Source organism: Schistocerca cancellata, chromosome 2 (genome assembly GCF_023864275.1).
Source record: "Schistocerca cancellata isolate TAMUIC-IGC-003103 chromosome 2, iqSchCanc2.1, whole genome shotgun sequence".
Taxonomy (NCBI): domain Eukaryota; kingdom Metazoa; phylum Arthropoda; class Insecta; order Orthoptera; family Acrididae; genus Schistocerca; species Schistocerca cancellata.
Window position 1 is genome coordinate 164,904,004 of NC_064627.1, and position 27,551 is coordinate 164,931,554.

Below are 27,551 nucleotides of genomic sequence, written 5' to 3' on the forward strand. Positions count from 1 at the left end.
AAAACTTTGACGACGTAGCGCACGTTACCGGAAAACATAACCAGGTTTTGATCAGTCAGAAGTTTTATGCATGAAGTCAAACATCAGGTCAAACAACTTACCGGAATGCAGCCGGGTAACATTGTCACTAGCCACCGATATTTCGACGGGTGAGGCATAACACCAGCAGTTAAGGTTTGTGCAAGTGAATTAAAAACAATAGTTTGCAAGGAAATTGCGGAAAGATAAACACACACAGACAGACAGACAGACAGACAGACAGACACACACACACACACACACACACACACACACACACAGTAAGAACTAGCGCAATAACAAAACAAAGGTGACCGACGTCAGAACTTATAGATAGTGAAATTAAGTATCAGCGTGCGAGGTAGCATTAACCTTGTCCCTCTGTTTTCTGACAGGATTCCATGAAGATTTTAGAAAAATGAAACTACTGTCTGTATTTATAAGGTTACATGTCAATTTAATTGCAAATGCTTTCATAATAACTTTATCCCAATAGCTGGAAATGCATGCCAGATTCACCGTGTTGTTCCGTTCCAATGTTCTGTAATGCAAATGTGCTCGACTGCCGGAATTGTGTGACCCTTATTCTCAGTACATCGGTCTTCCACAGTACTGATAGTCTCACCAATATGTGACATGCCTCAACTGCAAGCAAAACATTAGACACCCGCCTTGGCGACCCATGATCATCCAACAAGGAACCTAAGAGTATCCTGATCTTAGATAGTGCTCGAAAAATACATTTCACATCACATTTACGTACAATACGATCAATCCTGTTCGAAATGGTTCCTGTGTATAGCAGAAAGGCCGATGACTTTGCAGCCATTTCGGTATTATCATCACTCATCCATTGCACAGAAGCGTAACACAACTTTGATCTATCTTTCACTGTCACCCGTAAGATATTTTCCCAGTTTCGAATATGGGCAACTCTCAGTTGTGTAATGGAATGACGACAATGTAAATTTTTGCCGGAGCGGTACTCGAACTTGGATTTCCTGTTTATCGCGGTCACCTTACCATTAGGCTGTCCAAGTACGACTCAGGGCCATACCTAAATTTTCTTATGTGGTCACCCAATGGGTCAACAATCTGCACTCACACATTCAATATATATATTCCCGTACAGGGGAGACAATTTAATTGGAAGTTGCTTGTCCGGTGTTTGGAGAATAATACAACACCCCACCACTTGCGCCGTTCAGAAGTACGATGCGAAGTTCCTTCGGAAATGCATGCAAGTCTGCTTTCCGCAATCGTATGGTACTGATACTCCCGCTAAACCCGCTGGGCAGAACAGGTAATTAGGATTGTGGAAAGGATCAAATAAGGTTGGGGGCAGTTTCACCTATTAAATTACAATAAATGACAAATTAGTAACACATTCACAATGAAGGCGGCACATACCCGAGCCTTTACCAAATGCAACTCTTTGACGGATGAAGACCTTCAAACAAGAAATCTTAAAAATCAACAAGAGATAAATCCAATCAAATAGCAAATAAAATAATTAAAAAAAACATACACTCCTGGAAATTGAAATAAGAACACCGTGAATTCATTGTCCCAGGAAGGGGAAACTTTATTGACACATTCCTGGGGTCAGATACATCACATGATCACACTGACAGAACCACAGGCACATAGACACAGGCAACAGAGCATGCACAATGTAGCACTAGTACAGTGTATATCCACCTTTTGCAGCAATGCACACTGCTATTCTCCCATGGAGACGATCGTAGAGATGCTGGATGTAGTCCTGTGGAACGGCTTGCCATGCCATTTCCACCTGGCGCCTCAGTTGCACCAGCGTTCGTGCTGGACGTGCAGACCGCGTGAGACGACGCTTCATCCAGTCCCAAACATGCTCAATGGGGGACAGATCCGGAGATCTTGCTGGCCAGGGTAGTTGACTTACACCTTCTAGAGCACGTTGGGTGGCACGGGATACATGCGGACGTGCATTGACCTGTTGGAACAGCAAGTTCCCTTGCCGGTCTAGGAATGGTAGAACGATGGGTTCGATGACGGTTTGGATGTACCGTGCACTATTCAGTGTCCCCTCGACGATCACCCGTGGTGTGCGGCCAGTGTAGGAGATCGCTCCCCACACCATGATGCCGGGTGTTGGCCCTGTGTGCCTCGGTCGTATGCAGTCCTGATTGTGGCGCTCACCTGCACGGCGCCAAACACGCATACGACCATCATTGGCACCGAGGCAGAAGCGACTCTCATCGCTGAAGACGACATGTCTCCATTCGTCCCTCCATTCACGCCTGTCGCGACACCACTGGAGGCGGGATGCACGATGTTGGGGCGTGAGCGGAAGACGGCCTAACGGTGTGCGGGACCGTAGCCCAGCTTCATGGAGACGGTTGCGAATGGTCCTCGCCGATACCCCAGGAGCAACAGTGTCCCTAATTTGCTGGGAAGTGGCGGTGCGGTCCCCTACGGCACTGCGTAGGATCCTACGGTCTTGGCGTGCATCCGTGCGTCGCTGCGGTCCGGTCCCAGGTCGACGGGCACGCGCACCTTCCGCCGACCACTGGCGACAACATCGATGTACTGTGGAGACCTCACGCCCCACGTGTTGAGCAATTCGGCGGTACGTCCACCCGGCCTCCCGCATGCCCACTATACGCCCTCGCTCAAAGTCCGTCAACTGCACATACGGTTCACGTCCACGCTGTCGCGGTATGCTACCAGTGTTAAAGACTGCGATGGAGCTCCGTATGCCACGGCAAACTGGCTGACACTGACGGCGGCGGTGCACAAATGCTGCGCAGCTAGCGCCATTCGACGGCCAACACCGCGGTTCCTGGTGTGTCCGCTGTGCCGTGCGTGTGATCATTGCTTGTACAGCCCTCTCGCAGTGTCCGGAGCAAGTATGGTGGGTCTGACACACCGGTGTCAATGTGTTCTTTTTTCCATTTCCAGGAGTGTATATTACCATAATCTTTTAAAGGCACAAGGGCGCAATGTATGAGCTTGAAAGATAATTTTAAGAATAGAGTTGTAAGGCTGAAACCTCAGAATTAATATTGCAAAATTTAAAAAAGATAACTGTAAGTCTTAAATTTTAAGTAGCTTAAAACATATAATTAAACACCTGTGGGAAGGACAATAAGGACAACGGCACTCTGCCCTCCTCCACTTAGGTGAGACAGGTGGTGTGCCCAGCTACACCTTCTCCATCGGAACCCAACCAGAGGACAGCCAAGGACTTGCTTCCCATCAATCAGTACATGAGAACTCAAACACAAAAGGTTACAAACGTGATAATCCTCAATGAAGTATGTATTAGCTGTCAAAATTACACACAATGTTGGACGGCGACAGCAGGTGAGGAAAGGACGCTGCGTCAAATAACGTTTGTGGCGAGGGCAGACAACCGGAACACTAATGGCGACGAGGCAGAAAATTCCGCTGGTACACTTGAATTTGACATACAGTGATATAGTTAACTCGGTGTTGCTCACAGGAAAACCTTCCCAACAGCAAACCACCAAAACGAACCACCACAACATGAATGAACGTGGCTTGGGTAGTTGAAACTACTACTCAACTTTGACCTCCTGGTTCGGTTAACCACGAAGCTCGTAGCGATCAGACAGCTCCACACACGCTCCGACACTGCGCAGGGACCGCCAGCAGACCCAGCCGACTGCACCGTGCGGAGATAACTTCCCTGGTCTGCAGCAACTGACCGACTGCCTGTGGACCCCCAGACGGAAACTGTATTCACAAGACCAAAGATGGTACACGGCGGAAATATCGATTCACATCACTGCTGTCACACCTAGAAGGAAGAAGAACTACAACGTAACCGCAACAAGGGCGGGAAAGCAAACACAGATAGACAGCGAAGTTCATGAAAACGCATAGTTGGGAGTGAGCAAGGCTCAGGTACGGAGGTCTGTTTATGTCCCTGCTGCAGAGCTACATGCGTGCAGTGGTTCATTTGCTGTTAGTCTTCACTAATGCATGCTCTTTACATCTAGAGTGGCTCATTCTTACCGACGGTCTATCATCAAGATCAGATTTAATAATGAATTTGCACGACCGAAGGCATCTGTAGTGGAACGATTTATATGAGAAGAGATTGAAAATGAACTGTAAGACATGACTGAATTCCACTTCTCTATCAAAAGCAGTGTGGTCTACGTCAAACTGACCAACGACACAGTTTGTGGCAAGATCGTATGCGACAACAAAGATGGACTTAAATTTAAACATTTTGTCGGCCGTGTTGGAGCGGTAGCTATCGATCATTAGGGTTTGGATTAAGAAGTATCAGAGTGTTCAAGCTACCATCTGAGTTCTCAACTGACATTGTGGTTGCCGTGCCACAACCCTATGGCAGGATGCTCAGTCACATACCATAAAAATGGGCAACCTGTACGACATACCCAGTAGTTAACGAGGTGTGACAAATACAGATTTAGGTCGCAAAACATCTGCTGTCTTGTATCACAATTGGAGGCTGCAGAGCGATAGTCATTTATGATGTTCTACTGATAACTTGCTCAGGTGTGGGCAGGAAGGCCACTTCTGATCAGCATGCCTCAAACGGAGAACTGTACAAGTACCGACATATGAAGCTGTAGCAACACCTCTTGCGAAGTCCTCCCTCTACATATGCAGATGTGTTACAGAAGGACGCCCCAGTAAACAATGACCTCTTATAACAACTGGACAGTCCGCTCGAAGAGCCGACGACGGTGAATAACGACACGAGGATGGTCGCAGTGGCGACGCCCCTCGCCAAGTGGCAGCCACCGATACCTATAATACAGAGATCGGAAGAGAAAATGGACATTGACGGCCGGATAGTGCCAATGTCTGCCTTTATCTCAGACCGCAGTGGCAACAGAAACGCACGCCCACATTCGCTTACAGAAACGCACAACCGCAAGCAACGATCCCCAAAACAGCACAAGAAACGACGCCTCATCTCGTCGACCGACTGCGAAGGGCGACCATTAAGAAAAGGTCGAGGAATGCGGCCAGGTACCGGACCTCACAACCAGAACACCACCGTATCGACAGCAGCAAACATCTACAGCAACCTGAAGAGGTTGACAATGCACAGCTACCGGCAGTTCGCTGCCGAAACAAGGCAGTAGGTGAGACGACACAGACAAGTCGGGCTGGAAAGACCCAGCCGACGGCAAACTTGTCCCAAGGAGACAGGGCTGATGACTGTGCAGGTGACCCGCTAACGGTTGTAACAGGCGAAACAGCGGTGGGGTGCTCCTCTAAAATCATAAGTATAACCACCGACAGCGGACAGGACATCTAACATGTCACTACAACAGCAGATGGCACAAGCTCCCATGGCCGATACATATGTGATGGAACGAAGACAAGCATATGAGCTCACCTCTATAATATCGATGTCATACAGTCCCAGATGAAGATGTCTTTGCTCAAAGATGTGCTACAAGTAGCAGACATCGACATCGTCCTCGAACAAGAACAGTCAGAATTTCCTGTCATGTACAGGTACGAATTCTACGTACCACATACCTCTGAAACTGAGAGCAACATAGCAACACTTCTCAGAGGAGGCTTCATGGCAGAGGATTTACTGTACCTACCTTCGGCACAGGGATTAGGGGCTTGAAGTACGACTTATCAGCATCTATGCACCGTCTGGGAGAGACAGGAGATGAGATCATTCCCACTTCTTTCCAGAGGAAATTGCCCTGCTCTTCCAAGTTCAGCACGGCCGTTTTATTCTAGGCGGCGATTTTAATTGTGTACCTGCAACGAAAGATGAATTACCTCCATATGTCCCGTGTCCTTGACTACGAATATTGATACAGCATATTCATTTGGTTGACACCTGGGAGCATGTCCATTGCCTCCATCCTGGATACACCCATAAGACCAGTCATTCCGCTAGTCGTCTCGAGCGGATATATGTTACACACAATCTTAACGCTGACATCCTCGAAGTGGAACTGTAGCCTACAGCTACACTGACCGTAAGGCGATAATATGTACGATATCCTTCCAGTGTCAGGAGGTGTGGTGTAGCCACAGTTCTTGGAAAATGTATGTAGCCAACTTGAGAGACCCAGCTTGCCGAGAAGACGTTGAAAGTATTTGGAGCTCCTGCAAACGGCGCCTCTAGGCGTATCCCACCACCCTTCGTTGGTGAATGGGTTATGCCAAACCGGCGCTAGGCCGTGCGATGACACCATATGGTCGTTAGCAGACGGTGTGGCGACGTCCCACGATGGACTCTTGTTTCAATGTGCCACGGAAATGCGCCAATAAAGTGCCTGCTCTGGAGTGGCAAGTGGAGGAACAACGAACTAGGGCCAAAATCATATCCATCTGGAATGTGCTGTGGTCAGGACACGGACACTAGAGTAGGTTACAGGAGAACGCCCGTCGATGTATAACATCATCACTAGAAGAAAGGATGACTACAAGACCTGCTACATGCTGTGGACGCGGATGATGGCAGATACCTAACATCATAACAACAAAATACTCAAGCCTTTTTAAAACATTACGCTCCACTTGGAAACCGATGTCTTGGCCATTACCGAAGTTATATATACGACTGAACCAGAGGCAGAAGCCGGCCGCGGTGGTCTCGAGGTTCTAGGCGCGCAGTCCGGAACCGCGCGACTGCTACGGTCGCAGGTTCGAATCCTGCCTCGGGCATGGATGTGTGTGATGTCCTTAGGTTAGTTAGGTTTAAGTAGTTCTAAGTTCTAGGGGACTGATGACCACAGCTGTTAAGTCCCATGGTGCTCAGAGCCATTTGAACCAGAGGCAGAAGCACAACTGGTGAAGGAGATTAAAGGGGAGAATGTGGTGGAGACCATTGGTAGGGGAGCAAAGAATAAATCACTGGGACCAAATGGCCTCCCTTTGGTATTTTACAGGACCTTTAGCTATGTGATGGCACCCTGATGGACTGCTATCTGACGCGAATTAATGTGACGTGACATGCCCCTTGTCGCCAGCTTTTGTGGAGGGGCTGATCATCTTGATACACATATTCTCTGGTGGCACACAGACATAGAACTATCGACAACTGACGCTGCTTAACTGCGACTTTAAAATATTCACCAGCTATTAGTAGAAAGACACCGAAGAATGTTGCACCAAGTGATCTCACTCGATTAAACGATGTTTGGCACAGATAACAAACAACGTCCAGACAGCCCTTGGTGAGTATCATCATTTCACAACTCTAGCTTCCATGGAGCACTAGCGTCGATAGATTTCGATCAAGTCTTCGATAAAGTGAGTCACACTTATCTTGGAGAAGTATTGATGCACATGCAGTTTCATGACCGTTTATCATTGTTGTGATGCAGATATTCCGCAGTGCTTCCTCCAAAGTGCTGGTCAGTGTACGCATTATGAAATATCTCGCTATAGTGAGATCAGTCAGGCAAAGGCGTCTTCTGTCTGTAATATTACATGCACTGGCCCTTGACCCATTGATCTGCAGCCTTTATCACAGCTTGAGAGGATTGACTTTGCGAGGATACACATTTAAGTACGAGGCATATGTGGATGACCTGGTGCTACTAGTGCAGACTGAAAACGATATCCATGTGGTTTTAGAGTGAAATGGCCACTGACAGCTGCATAAATGTGGACAAGTCTGTGGTGCTGAATATTGGCGTTGGACTAACAGGAGAATGGGTAGCAGCTTTACGTCTCATGGATATATTGAAATGCCTGGGATCGATGTGCAGTAGACTAAAAATATAAGAGACTACTACAATCAGTCTGGACAGGTGTCAAAGGGAGCATCACAGAAGCATTAGACATGCTCCAGCGGGTCTCATATGTTGACACCTGCCTAGCGTCATGAATTCTGCACTTTGCCCGTAGAGTACCCGTAGTTGAATGGGGCCAGCATAGGGCATCAATGGTGAGTCGCCGAAAACCATGAAAGGCATATGAGTTAAATTTCACTGCTCATCTCCAAAAAGTTATTTAACTTTTGTATTTATTTATAGTTGTGGACATTTTTGTTCTGCTACTGTGAATCACTCAAGTTTTTATAATCAATGCCGAAGTAGCCTATATAATTTTCGGGTTATAGATGTAGTTTTTTAAGTGATAATGTCCAATAATTGTTATGATAATGGGTGTTTTTGGTTACAATAAGATAAATGATACAAGCTGAAATGATAAACATGTTCGTCTCACCGTGCCCCAGCAACTGCTTCAGTGTACTCCGTACGTGGGACAAAGTGAAAAAATGTAAAGCAGACTTCAAATTATAATTACAGATACCAGAATAACTCTCCACTCTGAAAGTTGTGTTCTACGTGACAAATGTTTATTTTTTTCTATTTTGTCACGATGTTATTGTAATAAAAGTGATTTTACAAGTATATTTATGTTATTTGTATAGCTCTTCCTATGTTCTCCTGCGATTAACCAGTTACCACAGCAAGAACTGGAACACTTTTACAAAGAAAAATTTTTCGTAGGTTAACGAGAATATAAACCATACCGTAATGTGAAGACTGTGATAACATACACGAGATTTAAAACCTGAATTAATAACATACAATTTTGAATTTCGCGCTGGATGCATCAAACAATTTCTAGTCCGAAAGGTTGAGGGGACTGATGACCTCAGATGTTAAGTCCCATAGTTCTCAGAACCATTTGAACTATTTTTAACCGAAAGGCTGATATAATCTTTTAATGTCTGCCACCAGGAAGCGCTACTGGCTACAGACCCGAGATCAGCCGAGTCCAACCGGTCGTCAGCTCATACAGTCCGCGCCAGAATCTCCTGTCCCTAGACACAAGTGTAAACCACTTGTCTGCTACTGTGGCAGTTTAGACAACTTTTGTGAATGCTTAGAGAGATGCAAAGAGGTCTGCGTTTTTCTTCGACTACCGCTACCTATGAGCATTCCGATTTGGTTAGCATGTTTATCATTGGTTCCTGGGATGGCAGTGGCCGGCTGGTGTGGCATAGCGGTTCTAGGCACTTCAGTCTGGAACCGCGAGACCGCTACGTTCGCAAGTTCGAATCCTGCAGAGGGCATGGATGTGTATGATGTACTTAGGTTAGTTAGGTTTAAGTAGTTCAACGTTCTAAGGGGCTGATGACCTCAGATGTTAAGCCCCATAGTGCTCAGAGCCATTTTACCCATTTGATGGCAGTGACCTAACCATCGTCTAACAGATAAATACATAATTAAACTACTCACGAAAGATCGCCAGGTGTGACTCCAGCACCTCTTTGTGTACTTGGGATTTAGTTGTGTCCATTTTGAAGTACGTTTCTACACCTCTCAGTATCGCACACAGGAATAGCAGGATTTCCAGAAGACTAACAGTGACCACAAATAATCCTAAGAATCTTAGTTTTCTAAATGAAGAAGTGAAACCTAATCCGTAGATAATTCTTGAAAGCAATCCTTTTACCATACTTATTCACAACAACAAGGTGGCAAAGTATAGCTAGATAAATATTCATATAACATAGGATAATAATAATTTATACGGCACGCGCAATTAATTTCCAAACTAGCAATACCAACATCATTACTGCAAGAATGTTGTACTATGGTCGAACTGTAAATGGCAGGAAAAGCACTTGAAGTGCTGTCCCTGCACATTACAGTCCAATTTACCAACTGCTTCATTATGTGGGCCGACAACAAGGAGTATGATTTCAGAATGAGATTGTCACTCTGCAGCAGAGTGTGCGCTGATATGAAACTTCCTGACAGTTAAAACTGTGTGCCGGACCGAAACTCGAACTCGGGACCTTTGCCTTTCGCGAGCAAGTTCTCTACCATCTGAGTTACCCAAGCACGACTCACGCCCCGTTCTCACAGCCTTACTTCTAAAAGTACCTCGTCTCCTACCTTCCAAACTTTACAGAAGCTCTCCTGCGAACCTTGCAGAACTAGCACTCCTGAAAGAAAGGATATTGCGGAGAAATAAGTAAATAAATATAGTATCTTATATATGTTCTGTGAAAAAATTATCGAGAACTCAAATTATAATTACAGCGTGTAGCCTCTGCTTTATGACATTTATATTGTTTCATTATTTAACAACATATAGACTCATTGATCCAAAATTTTACAAACGAAGAAATAATACATGGGGAGTAAAGGGCAATGCCTACCGTTAAATATATCTGCTACGAAATAGAATTCAGGTGTCTCTACAACCAGCAGTAATACTAACTGCATTCAGATTAAAAGGTAATACCGAATGCAAAATAGTCCTCAATGGAAATCAATTTAAGAAAATACAGCCTTTTAGTTGTTCTTTTAATATTAATTATTACTACAGCAATCATTACACCTTAGTCAAAACTTTATGATACCATTTACTGGATGGTTCGACAAGGATGGCTCTCAAACATGAACATTTGTGTAATTCTTTATCATAGACTAGAGAGGCCACTACCGTGCACCATGTAGAGTGTGGAAACCAAAACTGACGGTAATCTAACCACGTTAAATGCAGAAAAACAAAAACGGCCGGAGTGGACAATGATTTGAACCATACTCCTTAGAAATGCACTCCAGAGGCTATATCACTGTACAACGTCGCCAGGAATCAGAATTTCGGGAAATAACTCTACAAAATACATTTGTAATGAATGTTAGAAGTGGGCTTGAAAAGAAAAGAGGAGTAATTAAATTTACAAAACTGAAGGTAAGAGTGTTGGATCGGGAGCATAGCGTACCTAAGTATGTGTGATGTTCCCTTGCTCGATGTTTTAATGTAATGTCTTACTAAAAAAGCTATTAAGGAATGCGTGCTAATACCGCCATATACAGTTTCCGGCTTTTCTACTGCTTTGTTGTAGGGAAACATCAGGTTGTGTTGTGTGTAGCTCTTGTAAATATGACGAGTTCTACACATGTAAGTGTTATATCATACGGTGAGACTATTTGAAGGTAATTGTTAATTCTTCAGTTAATGACTTTTCTGGTGAGAAAAATGTTGGATATTTTGAAAACTAGTTACAGAATGTCTAGATGGATAAATCAGACTTCCTCGGTCGGGCACCATCTTGTTTATGGAAATGGAAGATGGTCTGCAATCGTGAAACACGTGCTATTTGGAAATTCACTGAGATTCTTTAACGTACCAACAATTTTCCATGGCTCGAAAATGGAAATTTGTTTTTTTGCCTATAGCGTCTATTCCAAAATGTTTTCAACTTGTACCTGGTCCTTGATACAACTTATCTTGATTTCAGTTACTCACAATTGGTGTGTTGTAGAGTACCAATGTAAGACGTAGATTATTAAAGACAGTATTTAGAAGATTATGTCTACTGCACCATATTTAAATCTGAATATAATATTTCTTCCTAGGTACATGGCTTTGTTGCACCTTGGGACTTTTTTCCACATTTGGAAAAAACTTTTTTAGCCAGAGTAATTTTTATAGTTTCAGAAAGAAAGCAATATACATAACTGACTGCAGTCATTTCAAAATCGAATAAAAGAATATAAAATGCTTAAAATTGCAGGGCTGGCTAGAGACCAAAGTCTGAATAGAGTTAAAACTACAACGCTCTCCTCTGCTGTAACACACTGACCAGACAATCCACTTTTGCGTGAAATCAAGTATTTATGACTGTATTAGTATTGAGCTAGGTATTAACAGTAGGTTGCAGTGGATTGTTAGATTAGGCCACGACTGCCTGGAAAACGATTATACAAAGTTACTCCAGGATGACTCTTCAATTGCTCTCCTAATAAGCAAAGTGTGACATCCTCCCAATTCTTAACATAATCATATGTTATTCAGTCCGTCGCAGCTGTGTTCTCTAGCCTTGTGATACAACCAGATCGTCCATTGTCTGACTTGGGTTGCGGTCTCTGTTCGGTTCCTTTGTTGAAGAGTCACGGAATCACGAATACTCCACATCAGGCGTTGGCGAGCCTTATAAAACCTCTGTGGCCCGCACTCGCCTCAGCACTTCCATCACCATGAGGGCGACAGTAGCAGCTCTCCTCCTGTGTCTTGTGGTGAGTACTGCGGGCTGAAGATTGTTAAAATTCAAATAGAAATTTGTGCTTCATATACCATTACTAGCACATTCACGACTACATCCTATCTACAGTCGGCTGTAGACGTAAGGATGAGTATTTATTGGTACTGATTTCTGTGTTCATAACATTCTGTTCTCGCATATAAAAGAGAAAACTTTGTTATGTTACGCATTTGAAGACACTGTAGTAATTCATACATCAGCGCGTGAAGCAAGTCCACACTTTATTTTTTCCGTGAGAAAGTGGAGCTACATCCAACCGACTGTAGGTTGTCAGTTCACAGTGCAAGCGAGCGCAGAGGTTGAGATATTGGGGTATGAATTCGGGAGAGTGGCGTTCAAATTCCTCGCTGGTCATCTAGCTTTTGCTTTAGATTTTACCCCTGAACCACTTAAAGCATATGTCGCTCTCTTTCTGGATTCCCATGAAAATGTGAGGTTTTTCTTCGTCTCTAAGGAATCCGCTATCAACAAGTTGTTAATCTTTAATCTTCTTTTCTTCTTCCTCTGTTCGCGTATGTGCCCCCGACGAATTATATACAGAATAATGATAGCGAATTAACATTTTGCGATAAGTATATCAGATTGTTGTTGATAGCTTTTTTAGCAAACGTTTATGCCCAGCTGTCAAATCCCACAAGAAGACATAACTGGATAATTTTGCACTTCCTCGTTACTCACCTGGTGCAGTTTGTTGGGTCTAGCGAAGCTTTCATACTAGTTACTTCTCTGTTCGCGTACATGACAGTCCTCTACGATATTCGTCATATCCGCTATGTCTCCGCTCACTTGAGGTCCATGAGATGTTCAACAGTTACTGAGTAAGAGTAAATTTCTCTGTATAGCAAATAGTGAGAAATTCTATGGGCTCATGTTGCTAGTACATACTAGCAACTGCAATGTTGTCGAATAGTGTTGCATTCATGCTGTTACTACCAACTCATCCAAAAGCGAATGTAAGATGTACTACATAGCACACCATTGCACTACAGGTGGCAGCATGCCGCAGCCAGGAGACTCCACCTGGCCCTCCTGGACCAACTGAAGGGCCACAACCAACTGGACCACCTGGCCCACCAACTGGAGGTCCTGATCCAACAGGTCAGCCTACTGGAGGTCCTGAACCAACTGGTCCACCAGGCACACCTACTGGAGGTCCTGAACCAACAGGTCCACCTACTGGGGGTCCTCAACCGACTGGACCACCTACTGGAGGTCCTGAACCAACTGGAGGACCCCAGCCAACTGGTGAACCTCAGCCTACTGGCCCACCAGGGCCACCCTCTGGGGGACTTTGGCTGTTTTGACTTGGTGGACTCTGATGGTTGACATGATTGCATCTGTGAAACATCAAGAGAGTTCAGACTTGATATTTACAATTAACTGGATCTGACTTTACTAATGGAAGTGTTCTGTGAATAGCTTTGTAAAATTTTTTGTCATTAAATGAGCATCTAATAATCTCCACAAATGTTTCCATCTTCTGTAAACTGTAACTAATAACCTATTGGGGCGAAAACTGTAACTCCTTTGCTGGATAATGAGTTTGAGATCAAGGTCAAGTTAACACAGACGTAGGAGAAGTTTTGTAATTCATACAGAACTTTTCTATGTAAGTTCAGAATGTGCTCTATGTTGAGAAGTTTTCTAATTCCTCATTACTTCCTAATTACTCAGGAAATGTCTTCACCAGCAGTGACTCCATCACCTCTGACCTTTCATGTGTACTCGGGAGTAGGTACCGACTATTTAGAAATATATCTTTATGCATCTCAGTAACACATACAGACACGGTAGCGTATTCATAAGCTTAATAACGACTGCTGATAATCGTTAGTATTTTAATTTTCTTAATGAAGAATTGAAATTCTTTTGAATTAAGACTATTATGATATGTATCCACAACAACAAAGTGGCAAATATATGTAAATAAGTAGTGGTATAACCCAGGATAATGTCAAAGTATCAAGCATGAGCAACTCATGTAGAAAATAATAATAACTGCACGAATACAGTTGCAAGTACATTGTACCTGTATGCGGCAGAAAAATTACTAGAAGTGCAATCCACTCACAGTACCCGCGAATTTTCCATCTTCTTTCACGGGGTGTAAAATACAGTTTATATTGAAAGGGGATTTGAACACTGTGGATATTCGCAGAAGATTGGTGGCAATGTGCGGCGAGTGTGCACCGACACGAAAACGTCCCTTGCAACATGACATAGTTCGTCCCCCATATGTGTCTGAAAACAACAGCTGCCGTCGCTAAAATTGGGTACTCCGACATCTACCGTATTTACCTGATTTGGCTTCATTAACTTTAGTAGTCCCTCTTCGAAACAATTTTCTGTAGTCTGTCGCACCCACTGAAAGGAGAGCTGCTCGCAGTTCCTATAAATCTGAGATATGATGTCTGTGCAGAGGTTTCTTTATAGCCCGTAATAGCTGGAAATAAGAAGAGGCTGACCCAGGAGAACTGAGTGAACTCATTAGTAGAACTGTCATACGCCAACCCGACTTGAATCCCTTGCTGGCTGGAGCCGCCACGTATCACGATGCAGAACTACATCTGATTGACGGCGGCGGGGAGCTTGACTTGGCCGCACTTGCGGTTGGCGGCGAAATACAAAGCGCCGACCGTGGCGCCAGACAGAAGCTCTTAGCACAGGAGCCCCATTTACGTCCATTGGCGAGGACACAATACTTCCCCTCCCCCCCCCCCCCCCGTACTCCATCACGACCATAACATAATGTAGTGTCAGATATTGCAACCATGTTAGCGATGCGAGCTAACATCCTATAGATGTTCCGGCTCTCATGCGGTTACTCCTCTTGGAGTAACTTGGCTCAAACTCGTCTATGGGTTGAACCGCACGTGTCCAATTACACACCCTAAATTAGACACTTTTGATCCTTTGGTTAAATTGTCTGGCAGATGGCAAGTTTGCGAAATATAAAGTTAACTTAGGTTTTAAATTGTAAGACAATTCCAGGGGCAGATGTGGACTCTGACCACCATCTATTGGTTATGAACTGTAGATTAAAACTGAAGAAACTGCAAAAAGGTGGGAATTTAAGGAGATGGGACCTTGATAAACCGACTAAACCCGAGGTTGTACAGAGTTTCAGGGAGAGCATAAGGGAACAATTGACAGGAATGGGGGAAAGAAATACAGTAGAAGAAGAATGGGTAGCTCTGAGGGATGAAGTAGTGAAGGCAGGAGAGGATCAAGTAGGTAAAAATATGAGGGCTAGTGGAATTCCTTGGGTAACAGAAGAAATATTGAATTTAATTGATGAAAGGAGAAAATTTAAAAACGCAGTAAATGAAGCAGGCAAAAGGGAATACAAACGTCTCAAAAATGAGATCGACAGGAAGTGGAAAATGGCTAAGCAGGGATGGCTAGAGGACAAATGTAAGGATGTAGACGCTCACGAGGGGTAAGATAGATACTGCCTACAGGAAAATTAAAGAGACCTTTAGAGAAAAGAGAGCCACTTGTATGAATATCAAGAGCTCAGATGGAAACCCGGTTCTAAGCAAAGAAGGGAAAGCAGGTGGTGGAATGAGTATAAGATGGTCTATACAAGGGCGATGTACTTGAGGATAATATTATGGAAATGGAAGAGGATGTAGATGAAGATGAAATGGGAGATATGATACTGCGTGAAGAGTTTGACAGAGCACTGAAAGACATGACTCGAAACAAGGCCCCAGGAGTAGACAACGTTCCATTGGAACTACTGACGGTCTCGGGAGAGCCAGTCCTGACAAAACTCTACCATCTGGTGAGCAAGATGTATGAGACAGGCGAAATTCCCTCAGCCTTCAAGAAGAATATAATAATTCCAATCCCAAAGAAATTTTCTAAGTCGTTTCACTTGTGAAAATTACCGAACTATCAGTTTAATAAGTCACAGCTGCAATATACTAACGCGAATTCTTTACAGACGAATGGAAAAACTGGTAGAAGCCGACCTCGGCGAAGAAATGTCGGAAAACGTGAGGCAATACTGTTTGGATTCCGTAGAAATGTCGGAACACGTGAGGCAATACTGACCCTACGACTTATCTTAGAAAATAGATTAAGGAAAGGCAAACCTACATTTCTAGCATTTGTAGACTTAGAGAAAGCTTTTGACAATGTTGACTAGTATACTCTATTTCAAATTCTAAAGGTGGCAGGGTAAAATACAGGGAGCGGAAGGCTATTTACAATTTGTACAGAAACCAGATGGCAGTTATAAGAGTCGAGGGACATGAAAGGGAAGCAGCGGTTGGGAAGGGAGTGAGACAGGTTTTTAGCCTGTCCCCGATGTTATTCAATCTGTATATTGAGCAAGCAGTAAAGGAAACAAAAGAAAAATTCGGAGAAGGTATTTAAGTCCATGGAGAAGAAATAAAAACGTTGAGGTTCGCCGATGACATTGTAATTCTGTCAGAGACAGCAAAGGACTTGAAATGGAATTGACAGTGTCTTGAAAGGAGGATATAAGACGAACATCAACAAAAGCAAAACGAGGCTAATGGAATGTAGTCGAATTAAGTCGGGTGATGCTGAGGGAGTTAGATTAGGAAATGAGACACTTATAGTAGTAAAGGAGTTTTGCTATTTGGGGGACAAAATAACTGTAATGGTCGAAGTAGAGAGGATATAAAATGTAGACTGGCAATGGCAAGGAAAGCGTTTCTGAAGAAGAGAAATTTGTTAACATCGAGTATAGATTTAAGTGTCAGGAAGTCTTTCCTGAAAGTATTTGTATGGAGTGTAGCCATGTATGGAAGTGAAACATGGACGATAAATAGTTTGGCCAAGAAGAGAATAGAAGCTTTCGAAATGTGATGCTACAGAAGAATGCTGAAGATTAGATGGGTAGATCACATAACTAATGAGGAAGTATTGAACAGAATTGGGGAGGAGAGGAGTTTGTGGCACAACTTGACCAGAAGAAGGGACCGGTTGGTAGGACATGTTCTGAGGCATCAAGAGATCACAAATTTAGCATTGGAGGGCAGCGTGGAGGGTAAATATTGTAGTGGGAGACCATGAGATGAATACACTAAGCAGATTCAGAAGGATGTGGGTTGCTGTATGTACTGGGAGATGAAGAAGCTTGCACAGGATAGAGTAGCATGGAGAACTGCATCAAACCAGTCTCAGGACTGAAGACAACAACAACAACAACAACATATAATAACAGTAATAATAATATCGGAAACTAAATTAACGACCCATAAATTATGTAGGCCACACAGTTGCGATTTCGTTAGAATATTGTTTATTCAGAAAGCAAACTAATAGCGAAAGTGGTCGTATTTAGAGTCACTGTTACACTCGAGCGCATATCCATTTCACCTGGTTCGACCATTCACAATCTCATCGCGAATTACAAGTTCGATACTCCACCTCGATAACTATGCGAAAAGTTACACACCAGGCGCGGGGCTGCTCACCACTCAGATACTAAGTCCCACGATACCACACAAAGCAAAATTTTCTAAGTCGTTTCACTTCCTAGCTGCCTAAAGACCGACTATCCGCTTTCGCGCCTCAATTCGAACTGTCCCCTTTGGTGTCTCGGCCAGAACTGTCACGTTTTTAAAGCGTGCCGCAGCGCATCTGTGAAGCAGTCGTCTCCCGTTTCTGGCGGTGGCGCCGCTGTGGTAATCGCAGCTTTGCAGTCTCCCTCTGGTGGGAAAGCGGAAAGGTTGCCTGTTCACGTGCATTTAAGGGGCGCTATGAGCTCGGTAGAGGTGAGTCGGTCAATCGAGGCGAATCTAGTCAGTTGGTCAGCTGGCTCAGTGTGCGGCAGTGATGTCTGTCGTTTGGATCAGACTTTAAAGCCAAAAAATGAGAGTCTTGCCACTCCGCCAGTAACAGAACTCAGCTAGTGGTAACCCGGTCGGGGTTGGGTTCCTGCATCTGAGTCTGCGCGTTAGGCTGCCAGTCTGCTCGAGTTGCTCGGGCAACGGTCATTGGCGGTTGGATTGGTCGGTTGGTTGGTTGGTCGCGCACTGAGACACGAGATGACTTGTCCGCCTTGAGCGTCGCCGCATGTGAGGTCCCCACGTGACTCCAGTGGGCAGCGCTGTATAGAAAGGGGTAGTGGCTTCGCAGTTCACAAGAGAGCAACAGGAGCGAAACCACAACATCTGGCTGGCCGGTGCAAGCTGCGACGCCGTGAGACGGGAGATCGGCGCGCCTTCCTGCGTCCGTTGAAGCGGCTAGCAGCGGACGGTTCCGGAGAGCGTTGGGGGTGCTGCGCCAGGTCTTCGCCAGAAATCGCAGTTTATTAGAAGTGATTGGAGATATGTTGTTTCATTCACTTGTTAACTTCTACTTGTTTTCTTGGTGAGGTCACCAGCCGCTTTGTTTTGAGGTCGTCCCACTATTCTTCTCTGTTTGCCCACCTGTGGAAAGGTGGTTATTGTGTAATGGGTGGTCCGTTTTTCCTTTGTGGAACTGGGGAGGTTTAGAACCATCTGCGGTTCGGCTTATTTAGTATCCCCCCCCCCCCCCTGTCAATCTGCCACACGTTAATAGCTGCCTCTGTCATGTTTGTCGGATTCGGTATTAATGAATTTATTGCTCAAAGGCAGAATCCTTGAAATATGTTTCTATCTTGCTTATCATCTTGCGAGGTGGTATATGTGTAATGCAGAACATGTACATTTTCTGTAAGTCTGCATTTTATGGGTTTTATTTAAATAGTCTTTTTAGGTTATAAGCTTGCCACCTTCACACCATAAGAGTTCCTTAAAAAAATTGCACCTTCGATGGCAAATAATTTGAGGGTTGTACTATTTACATTCCTCTTAATTTTACATGGTTGTATGAGTTGTTAAAATTTTTTGTTTAAAGTAATGTGGTGGGCTGCAGATTTGCACGAGTGTACTCTTTCAGAGGTTGTTGTGAGCAGTCATGACTACAGCCGTGTTGAAAGGCAGCAGGCAAGCTTCTCAGCCCAAAGGCTCCTACTGTTAATATTGTTCTTGCCTCTAAATAAAACTGAAACTTGATATTTCCAGGCTGCTTTTCTGCTTATAATTTTAAATCTGTTTTGAAAAGGCTTTAGGAATAAAATTCATATTTGTTAAATTGTGACTTGATATTTCGAGTGTGCTTTTCTGCTTGAAATTTTGAATCTGTTTTGAAATAGCTTTTAGGAATAAATTCACATTTGTTAAAGGTAATTTTCCATCAGTTACTTCCTGGCAACTACTTCCACGCTCACCTAGTGTGAATAAATGTGTTGATGTTCTTGATGAATCGCCAGTAAATAAAGTAAATTCTTTAAGAAAAGATTTTAAATGAAAATTTGCGGTTCGTTACTGGTAGCAGATTGTGGTTTGCGTTCTGGCTACTACTCTTTGAGTAACTGATGGAATTATAGTTGTACGTATTAATTTAGTAATATTTCGCTTTGGCCAAGTAAGTGATTAGCTGCATGTTTCAGGTCATGTCGGCCAGAGAATGTCCAGGATTCGGCCTGCTGGGCAAACAGCAAATACTATATGGGTTGGGCATTCGTAATATAAACAAACAAGGCACTGTTCCTGAGTTGCTTGTGGATTTAAAAGATGCCTTGCTCAATCCGGTCCTAATTTCACCGGAAGTTATTGGTTGCTTTCTGACAGCCATGGCAGCGGTGGCAGGAGAGGTCGTTGGGTTTCAACAACATTGAGACTGGTTTTGTGTTGATCAACCGAGTCGCAAGCAGTTAGCTAGACTATGCGCGCATATGTGACTAAGTGACCCACCGAAGAGCAATGATAATACTGGAATAAAGGCTGGATTAATATATGTAGCAGACAAATTCGGATGTGGGGCTCTCGACTCACTGCCCTACACAGAATACCTTTTCTCAAGCTGTAATCTTCGACTACCTCACCCGACCTAATCCGCTGCTTGATGGAACCCTATTCAACATCCTGTTCCTGGTTTTCTTCGAGATTACTGAACAGTTGGGGTACTTCCCCCGAAAGCAAAAGCTGACCCTGAAGTGGAGCCTGGTGGTGCTCCTCCGAACATTCGGATGGTGGATCAAACATCCGGCTGAGGGCATCCGCGACCACATTCTCGGAACCTCTGATATGCCTAACCTCCAATTTAAAGGCTGAGATTCTCACGGCCCAACGTGTGTTCCAACCGGTCTTACGTGGCCTAGCCAAGACCCAACTCAAGGCTTGATTATCGATTTGCAGCAAAAAAGGTTTGTGCTCAAGGTAAAACCGGAACTTTTCTAATGCGAATAGGACCGCCAAGGCCTCACATTCGTAGACTGAGTACTTTGCCTCAGAATTATTCAAACGGCGCCAGGCATAGGCCAGAGGTTGCCGCTGACCTTGCCATTCTTGTAATAAGACGGCTGACACCCCCGCACCCGACGCGTTCGTCTGAACTACAAGAGGCTTATCAAAATCAGGCACCCCAAGCACCGGTGCATTAGCGATGGCGGTTTTGATCTGTTCGAAGGCCACCTGCTATGTGGGACCCCAAGTAAATTTAACTCCTTTTTTAGGAAGCTGATTCAAAGGGGCAGCTAAGGCCGCAAAATTCGGAACGAACCTCCTGAAATAATTTGCCATAACAACAAACTTAGCGACTCTCCTCTTATCAGTAGGAGGTGGGAGTGCGCGCAAGGCTTTAGTACTATCTTGATCGATCCGAACCGCATCGCCTGAAACAATATGGCCTAAGTAGGAAATCTGGGGCCTCGCAAGTGTGACCTTTGAGAGTTTAACGGTTACACCAGCCTGCTGAAGTTTAGTAAATACTTGGTGCAAATGACTCAAATGCTCTTCAAACGATTTACTGTGTACCACAAGGTCATCCAGATAATTACAGACAAAACGTAGTTTAAATTCACTCAGTATACTGTCTAACAAACTAGTCAAAACAGCAACTCCGGTGGCCAGGCCAAAGCGCACCCGGTTGAATTCAAATAGATTCCAATCGGTGCAAAACGCTGTGACATGTTTACACTCCTGTGTCAACGGGATCTGGTAATAAGCCTGATTTAAATCAAGAACCGTGAACCAAGACCCGCCTGAGAACCAAGTAAAGGAATTGTGTAGGTCAGGCAATGAGACTGATTCCAAAATCACCTTTTCATTTAAACGACGGTAATCTACCACTGCCCTGAAATCTCTACCCTGATCCTTTGGTACCAAGAATATCGGAGAGGCATACGGAGAAGTCGAGGGACGGATAACCCCTTGACCTAACATCATCTGTACCTTTTCCCGCAATATTTTCGTCTTAGGTGGTGAGAGACGATATAGGGACTGTCTAACCGAAATATTGTCAGTCAAACGAATATCGTATTCTAATTTATTCGTTACCCCAAGCTTATCACTAAATAAGCCAGGAAAGGCAATCCAACAACTCATGGACCTGTTGGCCCTGCTGCGGAGAAAGATGACAGATCAATATCATTACTAAGAGTGACTGACAAGGAATGAGGCGTGGATGTTATTGCCGCTCGACGTTCACAAAATCAAAACTTCTGATTCGGCGCAAACTTAGAGGAAAACTTACCCCCGGAATAATCCAAAACTAGTTGAGTTTTAGAGATGAAATGATAACCCAGCACCATATTTACCGGCAAGCTACCAACGAGAGCAAAGGTCATTGGCCACGAAAACTGCCCTACGATAACACTACCCTTAACCCACCCCGTCAGAGGCAACACCTGACCATTGGCCACACGACATCTCTGAAGCGGGAATTTTTAGGTCTCAGTTTGGTAAGATTGCCAAATTGCAGAAACCAAGCCTCTTTAAACAAGGAATACGTGCTAATGAAGCGCACAGAGGTTCCTGATTCAAATTGTAACAAATATAAGGTAGACAGAACCGGGAATCAGCAGCTACGGCACGCCCCTCACTAAACAATAAGTTACTGCTGGAAACGTGCCGCCTACCATTATGTCACTTAGTACTTCTTGCCCCACGTAAAACCGGACAACTCCTTACCAAATGCGTACTAGCCCCACACCGAAAAATTTCCTTTGTACGCCTTGATAATTACTACCTGGCCGATCGCTCTCCACTCCAAAATTTTCCTTCGCTTGTCCCGACACACTAATATTCCTAGAGTCCTCGCTTAATTTTAGCGCAGATGCAGAAGTAACAACTACAGGAAGCTCTTCCCAGGTCTTCGGGGGTGACTTGAAAATAAAATTTATTTTGTCAGCAGCCGCCATCCCTTCCAATCTACTGCAACTAATTGTTCTTCTGATAAATCACTTAGCAAGGCCAGCGAAGCCACCCTTACCCTTTCCACATACCTTGACAAATTCTCACTAGCGGCCTGCACCTTCCAAATATATTGACATTCTAGATGTTTCCTAAAGCGAGAACCTCTCCGAAAGAGCTCTATAAACTAATTCGATACACGTCCTCTTTGCCAACAGGTATAGCAAAGCTAACAGGGTGGAATGAGAGATTTGAAAAGCACACGAATGCTACTCAAAATAAACCAATAACCACAAAATTTCATGTATCTTCGCCAACGATTCTACACTTAATTCTCCTACATCCTTTAACAGAAGTGCAATCGGGTAGGCTTTGCGAAAAACTCCGAGTTAGACTCAATTCAGCGGTTTAGGCTATTTAGTTCGCTTTTTGCCCGTGCCGTATCGACTTGGACGTGCCTACTAGATTCTTCGGAGCTAGACTAACACGATTAACCAATCTGCAACGCAGCCACTTTACGCTGCAACTCAACCACTTCCTTACGCTTAGCCTCGTTTACAACAAGTTGTTCTAAATCAGAGACTCAGTGAAACACGTGCACCAAATACGCGTGTAGTCTAGCTAATTGCTTGGCGACTCGGTTGATCAACACAAAACCAGTCTAACTGTTGTTGGAACTCGCCGACCTCTCCTCCCGCCGCTGCCATGGCTGTCAGAAAGCAACCAATAACTTCCGGTGAAATTTGGACCGGATTAAGCAAGGCATCTTTTAAATCCACAAGCAACTCGGGAACCATGCCTTGTTTGTTTATATTACGAATGCCCAACTCGTATAATATTTGCTGTTTGCCCAGCAGGCCGAATCCTGGACATTCTCTGGCCGCCATGACCTGAAACATACAGCTAATCACTCACTTGGCCAAAGCGAAATACTACTAAATTATAAAATAAGTACAGCTATAATTCCATCAGTTACTCAAGGAGTAGTAGCCAGAACGCAAACCACGTTCTGCTACTAGTAATGAACCGCGAATTTCCTTTCAAAATCTTTTCATAAAGAATTTACTTTATTTACTGGCGATTCATCAAGAACATCGACACATTTAATCACACTAGGTGAGCGTGGAAGTAGTTGCCAGGAATTAACTGATGGAAAATTACCTTTAACAAATGTGAATTTATTCCTAAAAGCTAAATCAAAACAGATTCAAAATCACAAGCAGAAAAGCACACTCGAAATATCAAGTCACAATTTAACAAATGTGAATTTTATTCCTAAAAGCCTTTTCTAAACGGATTTAAAGTTATAAGCAGTCAAGCACACTGGAAATATCAAGTTACAGTTTTATTTAGAGGCAAGAACAATATCAACAGTAGGAGCCTTTGGGCTGAGAAGCTTGCCTGCTCCCTTTCAACACGGCCGTAGTCATGACCGCTCACAACAACATGTAAATGAGTACACTGTTGCAAATCTGCAACACACCAGATTACTTTAAACAAAAAATTTTTAATAACTCATACAAACATGTAAACTGTGCACCCCTTAAGAGGAATGGAAATGGTACAACAAGGGTGGCAAGCATATAACCTAAAAAGAGTGTTTAAATAAAACCCATAAAACGCAGACTTACAGAAAATGTACATTCTCTACATTACACATATATCACCTATCAAGATGGTAAGCAAGATAGAAACATATTTCAAGGATTCGGCCTTTGAGCAATAAATTCGTTAACACCGAACCCGACAAACATGACAGAGGCAGCTATTAATGTATGGCAGATTGACAGGGGGGGGATACTAAATAAGCCGAACCGCAGATTGCTCTAAACCTCCCCAGTTCCTCAAAGGAAAAACGGACCACCCATTTCACAATAACCACCTTTCCACAGGTAGGCAAACAGAGAAGAATGGTGGGACGGCCCCAAAACAAAGCGGCTGGTGACCTCACCAAGAAAACAAGTAGAATTTAACAAGTGAATGAAACAACATATCTCCAATCACTTCTAATAAACTGCGATTTCTGGCGAAGACCTGGCGCAGCACCCCGAACGCTCTCCCGAACCGTCCGCTGCCAGCCGCTTCAACGGACGCAGGAAGGCAGACGGAGCTCCCGTCGCATGGCGTCGCAGCTCGCCCCGGCCAGCCCGATGTCGTGGTTTCACTCCTGTTGCTCTCTTGTGAATCGCGAAGCCACTACCCCTTTCTATACGGCGCTGCTCACTGGACTCACGTGGGGACCTCATATGCGGCGATGCTCAAGGCGGACAAGTCATCACGTGTCTTAGTGCGCGACCAACCAACCGACCAGTCCAACCGCCAATGACCGTTGCCCGAGCAACTCGAGCAGACTGGCGGCCTAACGTGCAGACTCAGATGCAGGAACTCAGCCCCAGCCGGGTGACCACTAGCTGAGTTCTGTAACTGGCGGAGTGGCAAGTCTCTCATTTTCTGGCTTTAAGGTCTGATCCAAACGACAGACATACTAGCACTCCAACGACAGACAGACACTAACTGCCGCACATATGCAAACGAGAGACATACCAGCAATTGGTGACGCGAGACTGACCTAGCCTCACTCCGACTGACTTGACTCAGAGTGACTAGAATCACCAACTACCGAGCTCATACCGACCCTTAAATGTACGTGAACAGGCAACTTTTCCACTTTCCCACCAGAGGGAGACACCAAAGCTGCGATAGCCACAGCGGCACCACCGCCAGAAACGGAAGGCGACTGCTTTACACTACGCGCTGCGGCGCGCTCTTCAAAACAGCAAATTTTACTGCTGATCAACCTCCTCCCCTCAAACTAGAACCAGGGAGGTGATATCACGAAATAAACTAACTAGCAGCTTCTAAAAGGCACAAGAGAATGGCCGTGAAAGGCCGCAAGCGATACACTCGGTCGGAGCCACCCCTGCAGAAGAAACATGCCCTCAGGCTCTCCGACATCCCTGCCCGAGGAATGTTGGCGCCGCTGTGGCAATCGCAGCTTTGGTGTCTCCCTCTGGTGGGAAGGGGAAAAGTTGCCTGTACACGTGGATTTTAGGGGCACTATAAGCTCGGTAGAGGTGAGTCGGTCAGTTGAGGCGAATCTAGTCAGTTGGTCAGCCGGCTCAGTGTGGGGCAGTCAGTGTCTGTCTGCCGTTTTAGTGCTACTCTGTCTGTCGTTTGGATCAGACTTTAAAGCCAGAAAATGAGAGTCTTGCCATTCCGCCAGTAACAGAACTCAGCTAGTGGTCGCCCGGTCATGTCTGGGTTCCTGCATCTGAGTTTGCTCAAGTTGCTTGGGAAACAGTCATTGGCGGTTTCATTGGTCGGTTGGTTGGTCGCGCACTGAGACACGAGATGACTTGTCTGCCTTGAGCGTCGCCGCATGTGAGGTCCCCACGTGACTCCAGTGGGCAGCGCTGTATAGAAAGGAGTAGTGGCTTCGCAGTTCACAAGAGAGCAACAGGAGCGAAACCACGACATCGGGCTGGCCGGGGCCAGCTGCGGCGCTATGTGACGGGAGATCGGCGCGCCTTCCTGCGTCCGTTGAAACGACTGGCAGTGGACGGTTCGGGAGAGCGTAGTGATCAGTGATATTTCTGTGCCGTTATTTTGATTTCGCGTCTACCGCGCCGGAATCATTTTGGATTTGCAGTGTTGGATTGCAGTGATTGAATTTGCGTGTGACAATAATGAATAGTGAGGAAGCCTGTGCTGAGATTAGCCGTTATTAAAAGTGTATGACGAAGGCAGTGGCTGTCTCCTTCTTTTTGTGTTTTTGAGACGAATATAGGTTCTTGATTAGCGAAGCTGTGTTGTTGTTCTTCTTGTTACCAGACATTTCATTATTACAGCATTTGAGAAGGACAAAATGGAATGTAACAACTCCGTAGCAGTCCATTCCGATTGCCAGCCCCATTAGGTACACGGTCACATTAACTAATAACTATTTGGGCTGCTATTCAGATCCCGATCGAGCGGGATACATAAAATACGGACGTGTTACACCCTTGGCTTACCGTGAAAGGACAAGTGCAATTTTCGGACGAATCGTAAAGAACAATAGGTAATTTTACCTTGCTTGACGCGAGAAAATATTTTTCAATTTCAAGTCAGAGTATAAACTTTGAAATCGCGACAAGGAACAGTGCATTTTGAACAATACGAAGTAATAGCATCTTACGATTGTGGATAAACTGTTTTTTCTTGCCGTATTAGATAAGAGTAGTAGTGTCGATAAACTGTGTTAGAATGTGCAAACGCGTAAACCCACACGAAAAACTGTGAAAAGTGAACACTAAAGAGAGACACGTGTGAACATTACAACAGCAAAACGAACTAAGAATTCGTCACGAAAGCTTTTACAGAAGTGTTTAATAGTAACATTGTGACTGAAATTGCTTTTTGAATAGTGAAAATCGGACAGATTCATGTGGACCCATAAACTGTTATGCAGGCGACAATTTATGTGGCGACGCAATTGTTGAGTGACGTCACGCAGACCCGTGTAGCAGCGACGCCAAAGAGCTTCGCTCCGCGAGATGATTTCACACGTCATCCTAACTACCTGTGCAAGGAGTAGGTCTAGCACAGACGCACTACACCGAGCGCCGACCCGTCATCTAGCGGCCGGACTACAAACTACGCCCACCTGCAGCGCCACGGAGCGCCCGGCTGAGAACTACGACGTCCCGCCGCAGCGAGCAACGCGACTTCGAGACACCGAGCGCCGACCCAGCATCTAGCGGCCGTACTACAAACTACGCCCGCCTGCAGCACCACGGAGCAGCCGGCTGAGAACTACGACGACTCGCCGCAGATCTTCAGGGCGACTTCACGCGGCTCCAGCGGCAGTACAGCGCCACGCCCACTTCAAACGTCAAAACATCGCGACTTGTGGTAACATCAGTTGATGAGTGAAGACGACTGGTCGGGATAACATTAAGTTGCAGTGTGCAGTCTTCGCAGTAAATAAACAATTTTTAACTGATATTCACATTAGGGAAAGTGCCCAATTACAGTAATTTCCGAAAAGTTTGCGAAACATACTCTGAAATATAGCATACCTATTGATGCATACTGTGTTGTCTAAATAGTAATTATACAGATATGCTCATTGTTTTTGGGAATTTTACATTTATAGATTTAATGAATGGTGTGATTTATCTTATTTAAAACATTTTGCATAAACTGTGTATGTGAAAATTGATATTTGAAATTATTAGGTTTTGAGAGTTGGTATGCTCGGTATTCATACATATTGTATCAATTTTGGGATTAACTGAGAATACTGCAGGTAC

At 44.6% G+C, this 27,551-nt stretch overlaps 2 protein-coding genes across 7 annotated transcripts in view; one reads left to right on the forward strand and one right to left on the reverse strand.

Annotated features, from left to right (window-relative positions):
- Nucleotides 1–27,551, reverse strand: part of LOC126161461 (proline-rich protein 2-like) — a 403,478-nt gene that overhangs the window by 5,019 nt on the left and 370,908 nt on the right. The window lies entirely within an intron of this gene.
- LOC126161458 (proline-rich protein 2-like) overlaps nt 11,900–27,551 on the forward strand; it is a 61,022-nt gene continuing 45,370 nt past the window's right edge. The window contains exon 1 of one of the 2 annotated variants that reach the window (XM_049917281.1): nt 11,900–12,032. In XM_049917281.1, the coding sequence (XP_049773238.1) occupies nt 11,994–12,032 (39 nt within the window). In that variant the 5' untranslated portion in view covers nt 11,900–11,993. The remainder of the gene's footprint in view (nt 12,033–27,551) is intronic. The other variant, XM_049917283.1, reaches the window with a different exon arrangement.